The 20,850-nt window shown below is 39.1% G+C and overlaps 2 protein-coding genes across 15 annotated transcripts in view; one reads left to right on the plus strand and one right to left on the minus strand.

Moving 5' to 3' along the window:
* Positions 1-20,850, minus strand: part of PATJ (PATJ crumbs cell polarity complex component) — a 421,434-nt gene that overhangs the window by 325,627 nt on the left and 74,957 nt on the right. For all 14 annotated transcript variants that reach the window (XM_063817330.1, XM_016919657.4, XM_016919650.4 and 11 more), the window contains 3 exons: positions 14,910-15,044; positions 10,397-10,558; positions 4,187-4,318 (listed from right to left, as the gene is read on the minus strand). In XM_063817330.1, coding sequence (XP_063673400.1) covers positions 4,187-4,318; positions 10,397-10,558; positions 14,910-15,044 — 429 coding nt within the window. The remainder of the gene's footprint in view (positions 1-4,186; positions 4,319-10,396; positions 10,559-14,909; positions 15,045-20,850) is intronic.
* Positions 1,107-1,703, plus strand: LOC134810897 (large ribosomal subunit protein eL21). Its single transcript, XM_063817337.1, has one exon. It carries the CDS (start codon positions 1,143-1,145, stop codon positions 1,623-1,625), a length of 483 nt encoding a protein of 160 aa, XP_063673407.1. The 5' UTR covers positions 1,107-1,142; the 3' UTR covers positions 1,626-1,703.

Below are 20,850 nucleotides of genomic sequence, written 5' to 3' on the forward strand. Positions count from 1 at the left end.
TAACTAGAGAGTTAAAGAATTGATAGAGTACAAACATTATAGTGTGGTGCCATCTTTGAGGACAGTATCAAAAACTTTTGTGTTTATTTTCTAAACTGAATAATTGTTAATACATTTCCATAATAATATAACATTTCCTATTTCCTTACACACTAATTCATTTAAACCACACAATCCTTTGTGCTAGACATTACTATCTCCATTTTATAAATTTGGAGGTACATAAACACCAATGAAATAGATTAATGTAATTTTGTTAGGCTCTTCAAAAAGTTCTTGTTCTAGAGAAAAGGCTGTTCATGAGAAAAGTGGTTAAACTGAAATGAGATATTCCAAAGTAAATTTTCAATCTCTACAATAATGCTAAGTAAGCCCTTTACAACCTAAAAGTTCTCTCCCTCTACCAATACTTTCTCTCTGTAGCTAAATGTTTCTGCAGTACTTTTTGTTCTGAACATGCTAGGCCTGGCAGGGCAAGAATTTGCCTTGGCCCTACTCAGCTACCTAATAAATTCATACAGGACATGCTGAATGCAATAAAAGCCAGGGACGTGGCCTTTCATGGCTTTTGCTAAACCTTTGCCTGGACTTGCAAAAAATATTCTTGAACTTTAGAATTTATTACCTAATTACAACAAGGGATGGTATAACCGATTAATTAACTTGCCCAAAACCAAATTTGAGTTGTGTTTACCTGTCATCTAAATGTCATGGTAGATAACAGTTCTAGGTACCACTGACAAATGGTGAAAAATGTGCTGTACACATCTGTAAGTATACTTAAGACCGACTTAAGAAAAGCATCCAAGTTAGGATTGAATGTGTTCCCCTCCCCATTCCCCAAGGTTTAGCTGTAGAAGTAAATAAGATGAGCCCTTTAATCTGAATCAAAGTGGCCTTTAGGAAATTAAGTAGTTATGTTCTATAAGAAGCACAAAGACAAAAAGAATATCTAATCCTTTGTTGGCAGAAAATTATTTTACATAATTTGTACAGAAACAAATGTCAGTATGTGTGCTGCTGATTGTGAGGTAAATAAGAGGAAAAGGAAAATCCTAGAATTCTATAAATTAAAAATAAAATTTCAAGAAACAATAGAACTCCTTTCGGCCGGAACCGCCATCTTCCAGTAATTCGCCAAAATGACGAACACAAAGGGAAAGAGGAGAGGCACCCGATATATGTTCTCTAGGCCTTTTAGAAAACATGGTGTTGTTCCTTTGGCCACATATATGCGAATCTATAAGAAAGGTGATATTGTAGACATCAAGGGAATGGGTACTGTTCAAAAAGGAATGCCCCACAAGTGTTACCATGGCAAAACTGGAAGAGTCTACAATGTTACCCAGCATGCTGTTGGCATTGTTGTAAACAAACAAGTTAAGGGCAAGATTCTTGCCAAGAGAATTAATGTGCGTATTGAGCACATTAAGCACTCTAAGAGCCGAGATAGCTTCCTGAAACGTGTGAAGGAAAATGATCAGAAAAAGAAAGAAGCCAAAGAGAAAGGTACCTGGGTTCAACTAAAGCGCCAGCCTGCTCCACCCAGAGAAGCACACTTTGTGAGAACCAATGGGAAGGAGCCTGAGCTGCTGGAACCTATTCCCTATGAATTCATGGCATAATAGGTGTTAAAAAAAAAAAAAATAAAGGACCTCTGGGCTACAAAAAAAAAAAAAAAAAAAAAAAAAGAAACAATAGAAGTTACAATACATACCTATAGGAATGCAATGAAGAACAAAAAATTCTACATTTAGAACTGACTATAGATGTTTTTAAGTGTAAAGCTCAGAAGGGGGTTTTCCTTTTAACTAGGGATTAAATTCTTAAGGACTATCTAGTTTTTCTTTCCATCCTTTACTGAATTTTTTTGAGTTCTGAAACATTTCTCTGCCTTAATACGTGCACTATTCAAAATATAAAACTTACAGATAATGTCATTTAAGAGCATCAGAACAACCATTATGATATAAATATGTATTATATAAGAATGCAAATATACATAGATTCCTACAATAATAGAAATGCAAATGTACCTGAATATCTAAGACCACATCTGAGAGGTATCTTCTAAATTAAATCCCAATTATCAAAATCGATTATTAACAAATTCCCATTAAATCTGTTCATTCAATTCCAGTTAATTTTGGCTAACCTAGGCTGGGCACGGTGGCTCATGCCTCAAATTCCCATTAAATTTGTTCATTCAATTCCAGTTAATTTTGGCTAACCTAGGCTGGGCGTGGTAGCTCACGCCTGTAATCCCAGCACATTAGGAGGCTGAGGCAGGGGAATCACTTGAGGTCAGGGGTTCGAGACTAGCCTGGCCAAAATGGTGAAACCCCATCTCTACGAAAAATAGAAAAGTTAGGAGGGCATGGTGGTGCGTGCCTGTAGTCCCAGCTACTCAAGAGGCTGAGGCACAAGAATCGCTTGAACCCAGGAGGCAGAGATTGCAGTGAACCAAGATCGCACCACTGCACTCCAGCCTGGGCGACAGAGTGAGACTCTGTCTCAAAACAGAAAACAAACAAACAAACAAACAAACAAACAAACAAACAAACAAAAAGGTCAGGCCTATTTCTGGCTAACCTAAACTCTATTAAATCATTCTGCAAATATTTATTAACCACCCAGTGGTTCTAGATAATATAGCTACAATGGGGAGGAAAAAAAAAGAGTCCCCGCCATTTGTTTTATATACCCTAATATTAACCAATATATAAACTTGCAAACGCTTAATTGTGTTCAGATTTCTTGATAAATATATTTTCCAAAATATTTGGAATCAAGAACTTATCATTCAGTAATATTCCAAAGAGAAATTCTAAAAAGGAAGAGGGCTATCTGGCACAGAACTATGCCAGCAAAAATGAAATAGATTTCTTTTTCAGTAAATTTAAATCACACTTCCAAAATACAGAATTTAGACTGAGCACATTGGCTCATGCCTGTAATCCCAGCACTTTGGAAGGCCAAGGCAGGCTGATCACTTGAGGTCAGGAGTTCGAGACCAGCCTGGCCAACATGGTGAAAACCCATCTCTATTAAAAATACAAAATTTAGCCAGGTGTAGTGGTAGGCGCCTGTAGTCTCAGCTACTCAAGACACTAAGGCAGTAGAATCACTTGAACCAGGGAGATGGAGGTTGCATGCTACTGCACTCCAGCCTGGGAGACAGAACGAGACTCTGTCTCAAAAAAAAAAAATAAATAAAATAGAACGTAATATTCTTATACAATGCTCAAACTATTTTTCCTTTAATCTATTCCTGATTGCCTTATGATATTAAAAAAGAATTGATTTTTAAATATCACTTGGCATTTTATGTGCTTTAACAGAGTACATTTTGCTTTACTAAACCACAATGTGTTAAGGCAGCACCAAAGTAGTAAAATATGCATCTTAAAAGTTAAGAGATTTCTTGGCAACAATTTTAATTCCCCCAAATAATCAGCAGTCTGAATATATGACAGTAACTGGTAGAACCATACAACATAGATGTCTTGTTGTGACCTTTTACATCTCCCTCCCCCAAATGTATTGGTAACTTTACCCTAGTTATAATTGGAGTAGCTATAAATATATAAATACATAGATATTATGTATTAATATAAATGCAATATATAACTTGACCAAGAACACTTCTATTTATTTAAGCACATTGAAATTAATAGGTAAGCTAAACTATAAACCTTCATGTGAAGGGGAGGGAGAGGAGAGTACGAATTGGGAACGAGTGCTAATGTGTATGGGATTTCTTTTTTGGGTGTTGAAGATGTTCTAAAATTAGAGTGTGGTGATGGTTGCACAACTCTGTGAATATACTAAAAACGACTGAACTGTATGCTTAAAATGGGTGAATTTTATGGTATGTGAAAGATATCTGAATAAAGCTGAGGAACAAAAGTCCTCCATATAAACAAGTTCATCAAGTTCCTGCTCTAAAAGCACCCATGGATATATAACTATTGCTTCCCTTATTGTCCAGTTCCTATATAATCCATCATTTTATTCACTAAAGGAGCTACTAATTTTAAAGATAACAACTGAAAGTAGTATAATATCCCATCTTTGGGATTCAGTTTTGCTTAAGTCAATAGGGGTCTTAAACAATTGCTACTTCCCATAACTTTAATACAAACCAATCACTCCAAAGAAAACACCTCTATACAGGTTCTTATACCTGGTAATCCAAAATGCTGAATCCCAAACCTTTACAATCTTTTACTAGTTCAACAATCTTGACTTCAGGGGACCACAGTGCTAATTCCCCATCATCATCTTCTTCAGTATTGACATCCATATTGTGGTCAACCTGAAATACCAAAGAAGATAAATGCTTCAAAACACTATGCTTTCAATTCTGAAAAGAATGCACACATCAAGAATCTCACAGCTTCTTCTCAAACTGAGAATTCTCTTTGGCATGCATAGTTTTTCTTTTTAATCTTTGTAAAAGGGGCATGCTCTGGGGCACACACACTCCAGGATAAGATCTTATAAAAATTCAAGTGCTTAAAAATTCAGACTGTTCATACAGTTTTTTTTATTAATGTGAAGAATTTATTTCATTCAAAGTATTAACACTGACCTCTTATACTTCAATGAGTTCTGTCATCCCATTAGAAGCATAAAAGGAAAAATATGCAATTTAAGTAAATGAAAACATCATACAAAGTAGAAGCTTATAAGATACGTAAGTAGCAATACCTGGTTTCATAATTACAGAGAGAGACAAAGAAAGAAATATCAACACAGAGATAGGCTGGAGCAGAACAGGGAAACCACTTATGCTGGCTCCAGGAAGTTTTCAAGAAAAGCTTTACTAGAAAATAAGGTGAGACAAAAAAAAAAAAAATCCAAGTCTTTGGACATCATTTAAGTCTAAAACGAATAAAAATCACTGAGTTGAAATAATGAAAATCTGATCTTAGAAGAAATAGGTTAGCACAACTGCCCAGTATACAGGTCCTTTGTTACTTTTCTTGATTTTACTCCTGAAAGTCCCTCTATTCTAGACTCCCTGTCTTTTTAGGAAGAAGAGTCATTGCTATGTGGAATTCCAGGAAGTTAAATGAGAGGGTCAATGAATCTACTATGCAGAAGAACGGCTGCTTCAAAAAGCCTTCTGTTTTTATACTAATTATAGCATTGTACTGTTGTTTTCATCTGATTGACATTCCCCCAAAATACTCTAAACTTCTATCTGAAGCTCAAAAATTATCTTTTACAGCCCAAGCAATGAACAAAATACCTGGCTCCTAAGCTAGAATGGAAACTCTGTGAGGGCTACCACAGAGTTTACCATGGTTATCAGCTCAACTATATAATGCCTGGCTCATAGTAGGCACACAATAAATAGTTATTCAATACATTAAAAATTACCTATCTTTGAGTGTGTTTCTCTTGAAACTCCTTCTCAATAAAGGTACCAAGTAAATAATTTTTAAAAGTAGACTTTCTAAATCTTTGGGTAACCTCAGTAAATAAAAATGCATCATCTCTACACACATAATTTTGAAACACCAGTATAAGAGAAGCAATTTAATGTAATCAAACAAGGGAAGGGAAAAACCCTCTATAATTAGGAAAATAGCTAGTTAAAAAGATTATTTTATTTATGTATGTATTTATTCTCTTCAACATTTATTTTAGGTTCAGGGGGTATGTGTGCAGGTTTGTTATATGGGTAAATTGTGTATCACAGGAGTCTAATGTACAGATTTTGTCACCCACATAATAAGCATAGTGCCTGACAGGTAGTTTTCTCATCCCCACCCTCCTTCTACCCTCTACCCCCAAGTAGGCCCCAGCGTATATTGTTCTCTTCTTTGTGTCCATGTGTACTCAATGTTGAGCTCCCACTTATGAGTGAGAACATGTGGTATTTGGTTTTCTGTTTCTGTGTTAATTTGCTTAGGATAATGGCCTCTGGCTCCATTCAGGTTGCTGCAAAGGACATGATTTCATTCTTTTTTATGGCTGGATAGTATTCCATGGTGTCTATGTACCACATTTTCTTTACCTAGTCCACTGTTGATGGGCATTAGGTTTGTTCCATGTCTTTGCTATTGGGAATAGTACTGTGATGAACATACACATGCATCTTTATGGCAAAACAATTTATATTCCTCTGGGTATATACGCAGTAATGGGACTGCTGGGTTGAATGGTAGTTCTGTTTTAAGTTCTTTGAGAAATCTCCAAAATGCTTTCCACAGTGGCTGAACTAATTTACACTCCCACCAGCAGTGCTAAGTGTTTCCTTTTCTCCATAACCTCCCCAGCATCTGTTATTTTTTAACTTTTTAATAATGGCCATTGTGACTGGTATGAGATGGTATCTCATTGTAGTTTTGATTTGCATTTCTCTAATGATCAGTGCTATTAAGCATTTTTTCACATGGTGGTTGGCCACATATATGTCTTCTTTTGAGAAGTGTGCGACGTGTCCTTTGCCCATTTTTTAATGGGGGCTGTTTGTTTTTGCTTGCTGTTTTAAGTTCTTTATAGATTCTTGGATATTAGATCTTTGTCAGATGCATAGTTTGCAAATATTTTCTCTCAGTCTGTAGGTTGCCTGTTTACTCTGTTGATAGTTTCTTTTGCTGTGCAAAAGTTCTTTGGTTTAATTAAGTCCCACTTGTCAATTTTTGTTTTTGTTGCAATTGCTCTTGAAATCTTCATCATGAAATCTTTGCCAAGGCCAATATCCACAATGGTAGTTCCTAGGTTTTCTTCCAGGGTTTTTATAGTTTTAGGTTTTACATTTTTTTTTTTTTTTTTGAGACAGAGTCTTGCTCTGTCACTCATGCTGGAGTGCAGTGGCGCCATCTCAGCTCACTGCAACCTCCACCTCTCGGGTTCATGCCATTCTCCTGCCTCAGCCCCCCCAAGTAGCTGGGACTACAGGTACCCGCCACCACACCCAGCTAATTTTTTGTATTTTTAGTAGAGATGGGGTTTCACCATGTTAGTCAGGAAGGTCTCAATCTCCTGACCTCGTGATCTGTCCCCTTGGCCTCCCAAACTGTTGGGATTACAGGCGTGAGTCACCATGCCCGGCCTACATTTAAGTCTTTAATCCATGTTGAGTTGATTTTTGTATATGGTGAAAGGAAGGGGTCCAGTTTCAATCTTCGGCATATGGGTAGCCAGTTTTCCCAGCAACATTTTCCAAATAAGAAGTCCATTCCCCATTGCTTGTTATTGTTGACTTTGTTAAACAACAGATGCTTGTAGATGTGCACCTTTATTTCTAGGTTCTTTAACCTGTTCCATTGGTCTATGTGTCTATTTTTGTACCAATACTATGCTGTTTTGATTACTATAGCCTTGTACTACACAGTTTGAAGTTGGGTAGTGTGGTACCTCTGGCTTTGTTCTTTTTGCTTAGGACTGCTTTGGCTATTTGGGCTCTTTTTTGGTTCCAAAAATTTTTTCTAAACATTTCCTTAAAATTTAGAAAAATTTTAGAATAGTTTTTTTCTAATTCGGTGAAAAATGTCACAGAAATAGCACTGAATCTATAAATTGCTTTGGGCAGTATGGCCACTTTAACACTATTGATTCTTCCTATCCATGAGCATGGAATGTTTTTCTATTTGTGTCATCTCTGATTTCTATCAGCAGTATTTTATAATTCTCATTGTAGACATCTTTCACTTCCCTAGTTAGCTGTATTCCAGTTATTTTGTTCTTTTTGTGGCTATTGTGAATGGGATTGAGTTCCTAATTTGGTTCTCAGCTTGGATGTTACTGGTGTAAAGAAATGTTACTGATTTTTGTACAGTGATACCGTATCCTGAAACTTTCTGAAGTTGTTTATCAGATCTAGGAGGCTTTGGGCAAGAGACTATGGGGTAGAAAAACATTTTTAAAATTAGGATTGGTCCAGATCTTAAACTGTCACTGCAAGACACGGGTGGTCAATAACCGATCCACAGTGGATTGAACCTAACATGGGAACAATATGAAGCTGAAAACTTGAAATGAGTGGAAACATTATGGATCAATAACCTCTGCATATTTCAGTCTGATGTGTGGAAGTGATATACTTAAAAAGAAAACACTTATGTCTTCCAACAAAAAGTAAAGTTCCAACGGCTAATACAACATGATTGATGTTTTACTGGGGCATTTAATATCCTCACTGATTAATGAGTATTAGAATTTTGGCTAAGCTGCCTAACCAGATAGAGTTTAAGAATATAAGATGGTATTAGGAGAAATGAAAAAAGAGACAGATGGAAAAAGAGCCAAGACTTTAAGAAACCACACACAATTACAAAACCTGTGTTTACAGAAATTTCAAGGCATTCAAGGTACATAAGATATTATACTGCAACCTGAAATATATCACTTTGATACAATCAATTCTGCATAACTCCTGTATTTACAGAATGGAAAGCAATCAACTAATGGGCAGGAAGGTTGACATTTAGCATAATTCAAAGCTGTTGTTCACCATTGTGGTAAAGCATGACAGACGGGGGCAGAGAGTCAGCAAGTGGGGTTTGTGATTTACACACCTTGCAAGATTAGATTAAAGGCATTGTTATCAGCCTTTAGAGGGAACCCACCACCCATATTTCATTTTGGTAAGGACAGCAAAAGTCACAAAAGTGTGGCATTTGAGTACCCTCCTTGAAATAGTTTTTACACAAGTTAAACATTTTTTTAAAAAAGAGTCAACCAATAATCAAAAATTTACCAAGCCCCTCTTATATGCCTAATATAGACTAAAAACACTATGAAATAGAAAATAATTTTAAGATATGGCCTTTGCCCACAATGAGCTGACAGTCTTCTTGGATAAGCAAGATTAATACATACTAAAGTATCTATAAGACAGTGTTAGACTCTCATGTACTTCAGGACATAAGAAAACAAAAATGGATGGACTGGCAGAGACTCGAACAGCCATAGCCGACTGTTACTGAGCATTTCCCACGTACAAGGCATTGTGTTAAGAAGTTGCTCACATTACCACATTTCCTTCTTGCACAAACTCATGAGATGGGTAAGTATGATAAGTATCACCATTTTTCAAAGGAAAAATATGAACAGAAAGTCATTTGCCCAAAGATTCACAATTATGAGGTAGTAGGGGCAGGATTCGTTTCATGTATACTGAAATCCAGAACTTAAGTAAAAGGCCCCATGAATCTGAACTGGTGTTAGTGGAATTACAACCTAAAAGAGATTGAAAAGGGGGGAAAGTAGCATAAAAGATGAGGTTACAAATAGCATAAGATGGCAAAGTATGTGCTCAAAACTCTTCCAGCTGGGTACAGTTGCTCACACCTATAATCCCAGCACTTTGGGGGGTTGAGGTGGGAGGATTGCTTGAGTCCAGGAGTTTGAGACCACCCTGGGAAATATGGCAAGACCCTGACTGTATGAAAAAATTTTTTTAGTTAGCTGGGTGTGGTGGCATGTGCCTGTGGTCCCAGCTACTTGGGAGGCTGAGGCGGGAGGATTGCTTGAGCCCAGAAGGTTGAGGCTACAGTGAGCCATGTTCAAAACACTGTGCTCCAGCCTGGGGAGATCCTGTTTCAAAAAAAAAAAAAAAACTCTTTTCATAATAACAGTGCTCTTTAAAAAAATAAATAAATAAGGAGTACCAAGAGCATATAAAGTGTTATTTCATTCTCTGATCTTCTGAAGGGTTTTATGGCAATTTCCAGACTCACTTTGAAATTTAACATAGAGTTTCTTTTTTTTTTTTTTGAGACGGAGTTTCGCTCTTGTTGCCCAGGCTGGAGTGCAATGGCGTGATCTCAGCTCACCACAACCTCCGCCTCCCGGCTTCAAGTGATTTTCCTGCCTCAGCCTCCCAAGTTGCTGGGATTACAGGCATGCGCCACCATGCCTGGCTAATTTTTTCTACTTTGAGACAGGGTTTCTCCATGATGGTCAGGCTGGTCTCCAACTCCCGACCTTAGGTGTTCCACCCACCTCGGCCTCCCAAAGTGCTGGGATTACAGGCGTGAGCCACCGCGCCCGGCTGAGTTTCATAATTTTAAGGCTTTTAAAAAGGGGAGTACATTAGATATGCAACACTCGCAAACACCTTAAACTTATACAAGACAAACTGAGTTGAACTAGAAGCCAAAAGTAATGAATCCAGGCAATTACTAAAAAAAAAAGATTCTCTAAAATCAAAATGCATGTGCATCAATGTTGCCAACATGTCAAGGAAAGGGAAGGAAAGAATTTTTTGATGTTAAATGAAGAGTAACAATTTGAAAAGCTATGCATTGTTGCCTTAGTCAAGCAAAAAAAGAGCAGAGTGGAATGGTTTCCCCTCCCTTCTTATTGCAGTACAGTCTTCGGGGCATCTTTGATGAATGGGCATGCCTATGGGAAATGCACTATATTCATTTAGTACCTCTGTCTCAGGAAGCGAGGTTTCAGTGCGCCTTGGTTCATCTACAGAAGCCTCATCATCAAACAACCTCCGACAGCAAACCAAAGTAAAAGGGGGTGGCACTTCTTTAAGAAAGGAGACTGCTTCTCGGCGAGATTTTCCATAAAGCTGCATGCCGTTGACCTAGGAAGACAAGGGGATAAGTCAGAACTGCCCCAAATGAAAAAACAAAAATCTCTTATTTATATCCATCTACCAAAATGAAAATAGGACATCATTTTATTTTCCCTGTAAACAAGGGGCCTCGCTTTCATCATATTATTTATGATTAAATAATATGCAAATAAAAATGTTAGAAATCCTTAAAATTTTTAAAATCTAAGGCTAAATCTTTGCATCTATTGATGGATAAAGTACAAAATGCATGCAGCATACGCCCTTACTGGGTAAGGGATCTACCTAATTTTTTGCAGCACTGTGGTTTCTCCTTTCAATACTCCAATGTCATATTCTCTTACCTACCTCTACTCAGCTCTCCTTAAACACACTAAGGATCATTTACAGCCCTTTAAGACTGTTTCCCTTTGCATTTTCATTTTATAAGAATATCACTACAGAAATTGAAGGATGTTAAAAAAATGTTTAATTTACTGCTTAAAGTATAGCTAATAAGTCTAGAATACTTGGCTGTCAAAATTTAACGCCAGTCCACAATATTCTTTCACATCCCATACACTCTTAATACCATCCTAGGAAAATAACTTCTATTGAAAAGAAATATACTTTTGCATCAGTTACATGCTCTGCTGATACAGCAATCAAGCATATATAGAAAATACTAAAATAATTTTTAAAATAATTTTATGCAAGTGTCTCATATGTTTTAAAGAAAAAAGTATTCTTTATTAATGATTAATCCTTGTCACCAAAAAATTATCTAAATTTCATATTACTTTTGGCACATAATAATAATACTTGGCTCCAAAGATGATTTGGCTACATAATTCTAATTTTTCATATATATATGACTTGAGCTCAAAGGGTCCTGTCAGTTCTAACTATAGGTCTCTAAGAGCTGATCTGTCTGCTACTCCCAAAAAGCTGAGGCATGAACAGAATCCAGGCAACAAATAATCTTTTCGCATCTGACTCCTACCCTCCTGGGAGGGTTTAGAAGCATTATTTGTTTTAAAGATATTTCTAGTCTGGCATTAATTTCTAATAGGTGCCGTGCTAATGTTCAGATAACTGGCCAGCCTGACTTTACTGGGAGAAGCCCTTCTACAAATCTTTCACTGCACCAGAGAGGAAGAGGACACTGGGTTGCTGGAAACCTTCAGCAGCGGGCTGAGTCTCAGGTCCACTATTCCTGGGAACCTCTCAAGCCTGTAACATATCAAGCACTTTGCCATCAAGTCAGACATATCTCCCTGCCTCTTAATTATTTACAAAGAAACCACCACATGGTAAAGAGACCCACGTGCACTTTAGGAAGCTAGCTCTACTGGTAAGTCTTCATGACAAATGAAGAGGTCTAGGCAACAGCAAGCTCAGCAGCTGATGAAAGGTTTTCCCTTGGGATAACTGCAAGTCAACCTTTACACAAGAAGAGGCAGGGAGGTACCCATCACTGGTCACACCGTATCCATGATTTCAACTGGTGTCACAGGTGCACAAAGTTCTAAAATCAACTAAATGGGTAGTAACTTATACTAAAAAAATGCACGGAGATAGAATCAGAGCAGGAATTCTACCCATACATGAGTATGAGTTTGTGTTTCACTTCAACAAATTAGAAAGTCAGTTTTCAGGTTTTTATCTTGGAGTACCTTTAAATATTTATTTATCTCATTATTTATTCATTTGAATTGTCTCCAATTATTATACCAGTGCCTGGTAGTCCTCCTCACTGCTCTGTTGCTAAAGGGATTGGTCTCATTTCCCATTACCAACTCCTATCTAAGGGGATTTATAGCTGCTGTAAATAGCTGTTCTGGGCTGAGACTTGGCACAGTGTTCTAACACCAAAGCATATTTGTGTTTCTGGTTTTAAGTTCCAAGGAGTACATTAAACACACACACACACACACACACGACACTTTGAGTTCAGGAGTTTATTTGGCTAACTGTACCGAGACTTTTAAATTTTGTATTTTTGGTTATTCAGAAGAAGCTAATTTTTATTTTAGAATTCACAATACTTCTCAAGGTCCTTCAACTTGTGACCCTCCTAAGTGCTGTCAAATCTCAATTATCCCAAGTTTTTGACTGGAAAATGCACACACACATACACACTTCCAGAGTACAGAACATTGCACAAGTGCAGCCCCACTATTTTACCACATCCAACCATTATCCCAGCCCATATAGCCTGTTAAAATGCCTTCTTCACAGTGATAATATTGCCAATACCCCAAAATGAGATAATGCTTTATAATTTACATGGATGGTATTTCATTAGATCCTTACAAGCACATAGTGAAGTGGGCATTTATTGATGAAGGAACTGATTCTCAACAAAGTCAAGTGACATGCCAAGGGACACATGCTAACCTGTGGCAATTCAGACCAAAAGTGGCTTTTCTGACTCCAAATCTGTGCTTCTTTCCTTATCCCAAGCTCTTTCACCAGATTATCTATATTTAAGAATTCAAAAAATCTTCATACTACCTTATTATAGCACATTCTTTTACAAGGTGGTAGGCCCATGGGATCCTAGTCTTGGCTAAATCATACAGAATTCAGCTGATGGCTGTGATCACCTATACTTTCTCTACTGTGATCCAGCCAACATTTCTTTAGTGCCTACCACATACTAGTAGTGATTTATACTTAATACCACCAAATTTCACACTTAAAAATGGTTAAAATGGGCCAGGCATGGTGGCTAATGACTGTAATTCCAGTACTTTGGGAGGCCGAGGTAGAAGAATTGCTTGAGGCCAGGAGTTCAAGACCAGCATGGGCAAAATAGCAAGACCCTGTCTCTGCAAAACAACTACAACATTAGCAGGGCATGGTGGTGCACAGCTATGGTCCTAGCTACTCGGGAGGTTGAGGTGGGAAGATTGCTTGAGCCCAGGAGTTTGACACTGCAGTAAGCTATGACCACACCACTGCACTCCAGCCCAGGCAACAGAGTGAGACTCTGACTCTAAAAAAAAAAAAAAAAGGAAAAAAGGTTAAAACGGTAAATTTCATGTTATATATATTTTGCCACCAAAAAAAAAAAAAAAAAAAAAAGTGGACCGGGTGCAGTGGCTCACACATGTAATCCCAGCACTTTGGGAGACTGAGGTGGGTGGATTGTTTGAGTTCAGGGGTTTGAGACCAGCTTGGGCAACATAGCAAGACCCCGTCTCGAAAAAAAAAAAAAGTGAATTAAATTGGTTATACTCATACCTCCATTTCTCCCAAACAAATATATCTCATTTCTCAATACGTAATAACTACATACTACAGCAATAGTCTCCAATCTACAAATGATCATGTATGATATCCACAAAGATATGGCCGTGCCCAGCCAATAAGAAGAGGAAGACCAAAAAGAAAGCATAATTATTCTAATAAAATGTAGGGCATTAATCTGCAATAAGAAACCCAATACCATTCCCTTGAACACCTCTAAAAATAAGCAACTTACTACATCTTAAAACAGGACTCCAATACCCTACCCTCCCATGCTTATGACAGAATTTGATAACCAGTCATAGCACTTTTCCCTCTGAAATTGAAATTCAACCAGAATCCTACCCATTATACTCCTTTAGGTGGCTGGACACTACTAATAAATTACAATTACACACAACATGAGACCTACTTGCTATCCCTGTCATTTCACTGTGAGCAAACATAAATTTTAGAAAAAAAAAAAATCTCTAAAATCAAGGCCCATGGGATTCTCATCTTGGCTAAAGCTACTAGGTTGATTCTATTGAATCCAACCTAGGGCTTCTTGTGTATCCTAACACTTGGGAGAACCCTCTTCTATGCAGTCTTTTTGTGTGACCATTCCCCAAGACCTTTCCTCTCAAGAAAGTCCTTTCAAAGCAGAGGTGCTCTAGAACTGCTTTGATTAAAGAGAGGCTGGAGAGCCTGGGCAAGTCCAATAGAGGCTGCCATTTTGAGGGAGAAGTCCCAAGGAGAAAACATGAAAACCAGTATGCCTGAGGTCATTCAGCTGTAATCCTTGTTAGAAATAATCAATAAAACCTGCAAATAAATGTGGTTATATGTTGCGACAAGGCTCAGGGATTCAAATTTTGCTAAAAAAGAATACTAATATGCTATCAAACTTCTTTCCTAGTCATTCATTTAAATAAAGAACATCTCAGGAGCCTCAAAGATGGGGAAAATAAACTGAAAGCATAGCTACTTCCTTTATCATCCAGTAAGCTGTTTGGTTTTTTCAATCTAAGAGGCTCATATTACATTGGCATTGGTGACACTATAACTCAGGGGATTTGTGATGAAAACATGTTTTCCTAAAACTTACAAATTCTTGCCTGTGTCTTTCTTTCCCCATAAATTTTACCTCAAGCAGCTCATCTTCTGGCTGTAGGAGACCCAATGTATCAACAGGACCACCAGAAACAATTGAAGAAATATAATGGTGCCCATCAAAGGAATCCACTTCCACACCAAGCCTCAGAGTGTGAATAGGCAGCAGCTGTAGCAAAACACAAAGCAATGATCAAACATGACAATGACACATCCGGCTATTCATCCTCCATCCAGTGCTGTTTTGAAGTGAAAAACCCCACCTCTTGAATTAGATCACCAAAATCCTAAAAGAGGACAATAACAGGGAAATTAGCTTCAGGTAAAATTATGAAGTCATTGGTCATCTTGTTCTCACTCCTCTTTTCCTTCCGGATTCCCTGGAAATGAGGAGACAGATGTATACAGTCTTACCTTCAATTCTAAGCTCCAGGCAGTCCACACTTCCGTAGTCCCCAGTATATATGCTGTGTTTCACTTTTCTATGGGACTCCCCATCCCCTAGAACATCCTAACTTTTCTTTATTATCTAATTAACTTCTACTCACACTAAATACCATGGCAGGAAGCCCTGAGTTCATGAGCCTCCATCTGGGGTTCAAGACTGCCCTCTGTACATCTCCATCACATCTCACAACATACTGGGCTTAGAATTTCTTTTCTTTTATTTATTTATTTATTTATTTTTGACAGTCTCGCTCTGTTGCCTAGGCTGGAGTGCAGAAGCATAGTGGTGCAATCTCAGCTCACTGTAACCTTCACCTTCCGGGTTCAAGCAATTCTCATGCCTCAGGTTCCCAAGTAGCTGGGACTACAGGTGTGCGCCACCATGCCCGGCTAATTTTTTTGTATTTTTAGTAAAGACGAGGTTTCGCTATGTTGAGAATTCCTAGTTTCTTGATTGTCCCTCTTCCACTCCTTACCTGAATGCAGAGTCTGTACCTTTAATCTCCATAACTTCAGCCCTGGAACAGTACCTGGCACTAAACATGGGCTCACTAAATGTTATTTGAACTAATCCATGAAAAATAGTGCCTCATTTAAGATGTCCTTTTCCATCTAGCCAACTTAAGTGAAAACATTTCCGATTTGGGAAAGGCAATTGTTTATCCATTCTAGGTCTGTGAGGATTCATATGGGCTGAGACACAAGTCAAGGGCTGAGAAACTCTAGCCAATGTCGAGTAAAGAGATGAGTGTCTCAGTTGCACCCATCTTTGTTGGTTGTAACAGTCAAGGGCATTCACAAAACTCCATTCCCCTGACTTTCAAAGACAGACTAAAGATTTCTCATTGTGGCCTTATAATCTCAAATACGGTAAATGGTACTCATGATGATTTGCATTTCCTGTATCAATAGTCTGATACCTAAAAAACACCAGACCTACCTCGAACTATATTTTATAAGGAGAAAACCCTACACAGGGTGGCAGTGCATCCCCATGTGGCTCTCTTCCTCTTCTCTGTGATCCTCTATACCTGAGCTTGCCACCTCCCTCAGTCTTCTGCTTTCAGTCCCCAGAGTGCCACAGGCCTTCCTTCAGACAACATCTGAGGCTCACTTCTGTCTCACTATAGACATGCAGACAAATGTGAAGTGGCAAGGAGTCTGGCTGACTAAGACCTCAACATGCACATGAGGGACTTCTAGCCCTGAGATAATTTCCTGAAAATTAAGTGCTCCTGACCACTAAGCACTTCAGGATCTACGACCATCTCTGGCAAGAAGATGTTCTAGTTCTTTAAATGAAAGGTTAAGATAGTTTTTCCGGCCGGGCGCGATAGCTCACGCCTGTAATCCCAACACTTTGGGAGGCCGAGCGGGAGGATCACAAGGTCAGGTGATCGAGACCATCCTGGCTAACACGGTGAAACCATGTCTCTACTAAAAATACAAAAAAATTAGCCGGGCATGGTGGCAGGCGCCTGTAGTCCCAGCTGCTCGGGAGGCTGAGGCAGGAGAATGGCGTAAGTAAACCCGGGAGGTGGAGCTTGCAGTGAGCTGAGATTGCACCACTGCACTCCAGCCTGGGCGACAGAGCGAGACTCAGCCTCAAAAAAAAAAAAAAAAAGATAGTTTTTCCTCCTGTTCCCTCTCTGTGCTTTCTGTCTTCCTCACTGCTGCCACTTCATTCTCCTGTCATTGTACCAAATCATGGGTATGGATAGCTAAGGAGATATTAGTGTCATGTAGCAGGACATCTAAAGGAGGTGAGGAAAAGCTCTCAGAGAAATGTTTCTGTATTAGCAGTTTACCACTCATCTCTGCCAACTGTCTTCCTTCCTTGTTTATGAGCCAGATGCTATAGGGCAGAGAGTTGCCAGTGGATCCACCATAGCTGATCCCCAGTGCGGTGCTGGGTCTTATACTGGCTTGAGAGCAGACTGCTAAATTCTCACTGATTTTGCAAGCCAGTTGTTAAACAATTTAAAATTAAACCATATAAAGTTACAATTAATCAAAATAAATGTAGGCCGGGTGTGGTAGCTCACACCTTTAATCCCAACACTTTGGGAGGCCAAGGCGGGCAGACCACCTGAGGTGGTGAGTTCAAGACCAGCCTGACCAACATGGAGAAACCCCATCTCTACTAAAAATACAAAATTAGCTGAGTGTGGTGGCACATGCCTGTAATCCCAGCTATTTGGGAGGCTGAGGCAGGAGAATCGCTTGAGCCCAGGAGGCAGAGGTTGCAGTGAGCTGAGACTGAGCCATTGCACTCTAGCCTGGGCAACAAGACTGAAACTCCGTCTCTAAATAAATAAATAAATAAATAGGCCAGGCACAGTGGCTCACGCCTGTAATCCCAACACTTTGGGAGGCCGATGCGGGTGGATTGCCTGAGGTCAGGAGTTCAAGACCAGCCTGGCCAACTGAAACCCTGTCTCTACTAAAAATATAAAAATTAGCTGAGCATGGTGGGGCACACCTGTAATCCCAGCTACTTGGGAGGCTGAGGCAGGATAATTCCTCGAACCCAGGAGGCAGAGGTTGCAGTGAGGCGAGATTGTGCCACTGCAGTCCAGCCTGGGCGACAGAGCGAGACTCCATCTCAAAAAATAAATTAATTAATTAATTAAATACAGTAAAATAAAAAATAAAAATAAATGTAACAAGTACTCAAAATGCATCACTTCCTAATTATTTTTCACTCTTTTACTAATATCTATGTTCATGAAGTGATTTATATCTACTATATCTGTACAGAGAGGAATACTCTCTATCAGAACTCAAAGAACACTGAGGGGTGGACAACTGAAAGAGACACATGAAGTGCTTGATTTGGTTAGTTGCTAAATGCAGGTGGGACAAGTGATTAAACAGTCTTACTCCTACAGAGAAGCCTGCAGCATTGAAGCGCTACTGTGCAATGCCTCTCAGCTCACTGATCAGTGACGCCATTTTGGTAGCTTTATATCTGCCATGGTGGGAGTATTTATACCACAGATATTGGTACATGCTACAAATTGGAGCTGCCTTCCCACCCGCGTCCCCCCACTGCCGCCTGCTGCCCCACGCTGCTTTTGAGAGCTAGAAACTTACCAGCATACCACTGATCTATAATATAGTTTGGACATGATATTCAGCATATATGTATGGGGTATAAACTGTGTGCAAGGCATTGGGCTATGAGCTGGAAATATAGGATGAAGTCTTTGCCCTCCTAGAACTAACATCTAGCATGGCAGACAAATAAATAGGCAAAAAGGTAAGTAGACAAAGCAAATACGTAAATAAACAACCAACCAACAAGCAGCAGGATTATCACAGTCCTGATATGATAGGCAAAGAATATAAGGAAATGCATCCAAGGAATGTGTGACCATTGTGTGAAAAACAAACAAGCAGTTACTAATTGTGTTAAGTGCTGCAAGGAAGGAATCAGGGTTATGATATCAGAGCCCCACTAGTGGAGGTCATTTTGGGAAGTTGGTCAGAGCAGGCTCCACAATGAAGGGGACACTTAAGGTGAGACTTGAGGGATAACAGTGAGTCAGCCCTACAAAAAAGCCTACTGGGGGATGGCTGTGGGAGGTGAGCAAAAAGGATAATTGCTAAATTTCTGGTTTGAGCAAATGAGTAAATGGTGGTAACAACTTCTGCATAGAAATAAGGGCCCAAATTAAAACAAAGATCCCACTGTACACACAGAGATCTTTGCTACTTACATAATGACATGCCCTCATACAAGATAAAAGGGTTAAGGCAAGAACTGGTTCCAATCCTCTCCCAATCCGCATCTATTCATATGATGACCCCCATTCCCACCTCCATGCAACAGTCAGAGTCAGGATTCGCAGAGGCTCACCCATGTCATCTCGTGCCCTCCAGACATGGGCTGTGCCTTCTAGGCTATTCCCCCAGGTATCTGTAAACACCACATGCTCCCTAGAAAACTTAAATGGTGAACAAAACATGCTCTATCTTCAATTAGGCTGAACAAATAAACCAGAAACAATGCTTATGAAATCTGTCAATCTGAAGGATGCCTATCTTAGTTCTGAATCTAAATCTGAGTACAGCTGGGTTTCCAAGATTTCATGTTACATTGCTGCAAGCTTCTCTGCGGGAGCAGGACTGTTTAATTACCTGTCCCAGCTGCATTTAGCAATTAAACAAATCAAGCATTTCATCTGTCTCTTTTAGTTGTCCACCCCTTTCAGTATGCAGAGTTCTTAGCAGCAAGTGCTGAAATGACAGAGTGAGTGAAACAGACGATTGGTGCCTTCACACACACTGCATGCCATGCTTTTTGATGCTTATTCAACGTTTTGTGAGGGGTTCTATTTAAACTGACAAAGTTAATGAGCAACAGGATTTTCATGATCCTGATATAAGTAAAGGATACAAGGAAATGCATTCAAGGGAAGCATGGCCATTGTGTGCTTTACTGTCAGTGCAAAAATGAAGATCAAATGAGATCAAGAAGGCTTGAGGCCTTCTGCCCACAAGTGGCGAGACCTATCATGAAACAAACTACAGCCCATTCCTTTTGCTCAAAGCTTTACTTTTAGGATGCTATAACAGGACATCAAAATGCTTAAGCGGGAATATAAATGATATTGCTTCAGGGGGAGAAGAAACTTCTGGAAAGGTATGCTTCAAAAAGGTGTCAGTGGGATGGGGAAGGATTTTCCAAAAATGTTGAACTTGACAGAAAACAGAACAGAAAGAACCCATGATTGGTTCTTGTAACTCTCACACACAAAGTATTAAATAGCCATTTATGTTTAAAGATTAGGGAGTTACTAAATTTACCATAAATAAAAAACAAACTTTTCAAGAATGAGGCTACAAGTTTTAAAGTAATGGAAAACCACAAGCATGATGGCCTCCGAACTTAGGTGTGCCCCCTCAGAGGTTATACAAAACAATCGATCCATTAGAGCTTCATTTATGTTTTGTTTTTCTCACCCTTCCAAAATTTTATTTTATTTTATATTTTTTGAGACAGAGTTTCGCTCTTGTTGCCCAGGCTGGAGTGCAATGGTGCGATCTCGGCTCACTGCAGCCACCACCTGTCAAGTTCAAGTGATTCTGCCTTAACCTCCCCAGCAGCTGGGATTACAGGTGCACACCACCATGCCCAGCTAATTTTTGTATTTTTAGTAGAGATGGGGCTTCATCATGTTGGTCAGGCTGGTCTCGAACTCCTGACCTCAGGTGATCCACCCACCTCGGCCTCCCAAAGTGCTAGGATTACAGGCGTGAGCCACCGCTCCCGGTCCCCTCCAAAATTTAAATTCAGAATGTTCAAAAAATGTGTAACAGGTACTCTGTTATACAGTAGTAAATTGAAAGTTCTCTTCAGTCACCTAATACTAAGGTCAAACATCAGTTGCTATGTTTCCTGCCTGGCCCATGTGATATATCTGAATTTTTGATACTTGAACTAACACTTTGCATTTGGCTTTCTCCCCCTACCTATGTTCACAGTAGTGCCTTCACCTGAAATACCCATTGTACTCATTTGT

This window comes from Pan troglodytes, chromosome 1 (genome assembly GCF_028858775.2).
Source record: "Pan troglodytes isolate AG18354 chromosome 1, NHGRI_mPanTro3-v2.0_pri, whole genome shotgun sequence".
Lineage (NCBI taxonomy): Eukaryota > Metazoa > Chordata > Mammalia > Primates > Hominidae > Pan > Pan troglodytes.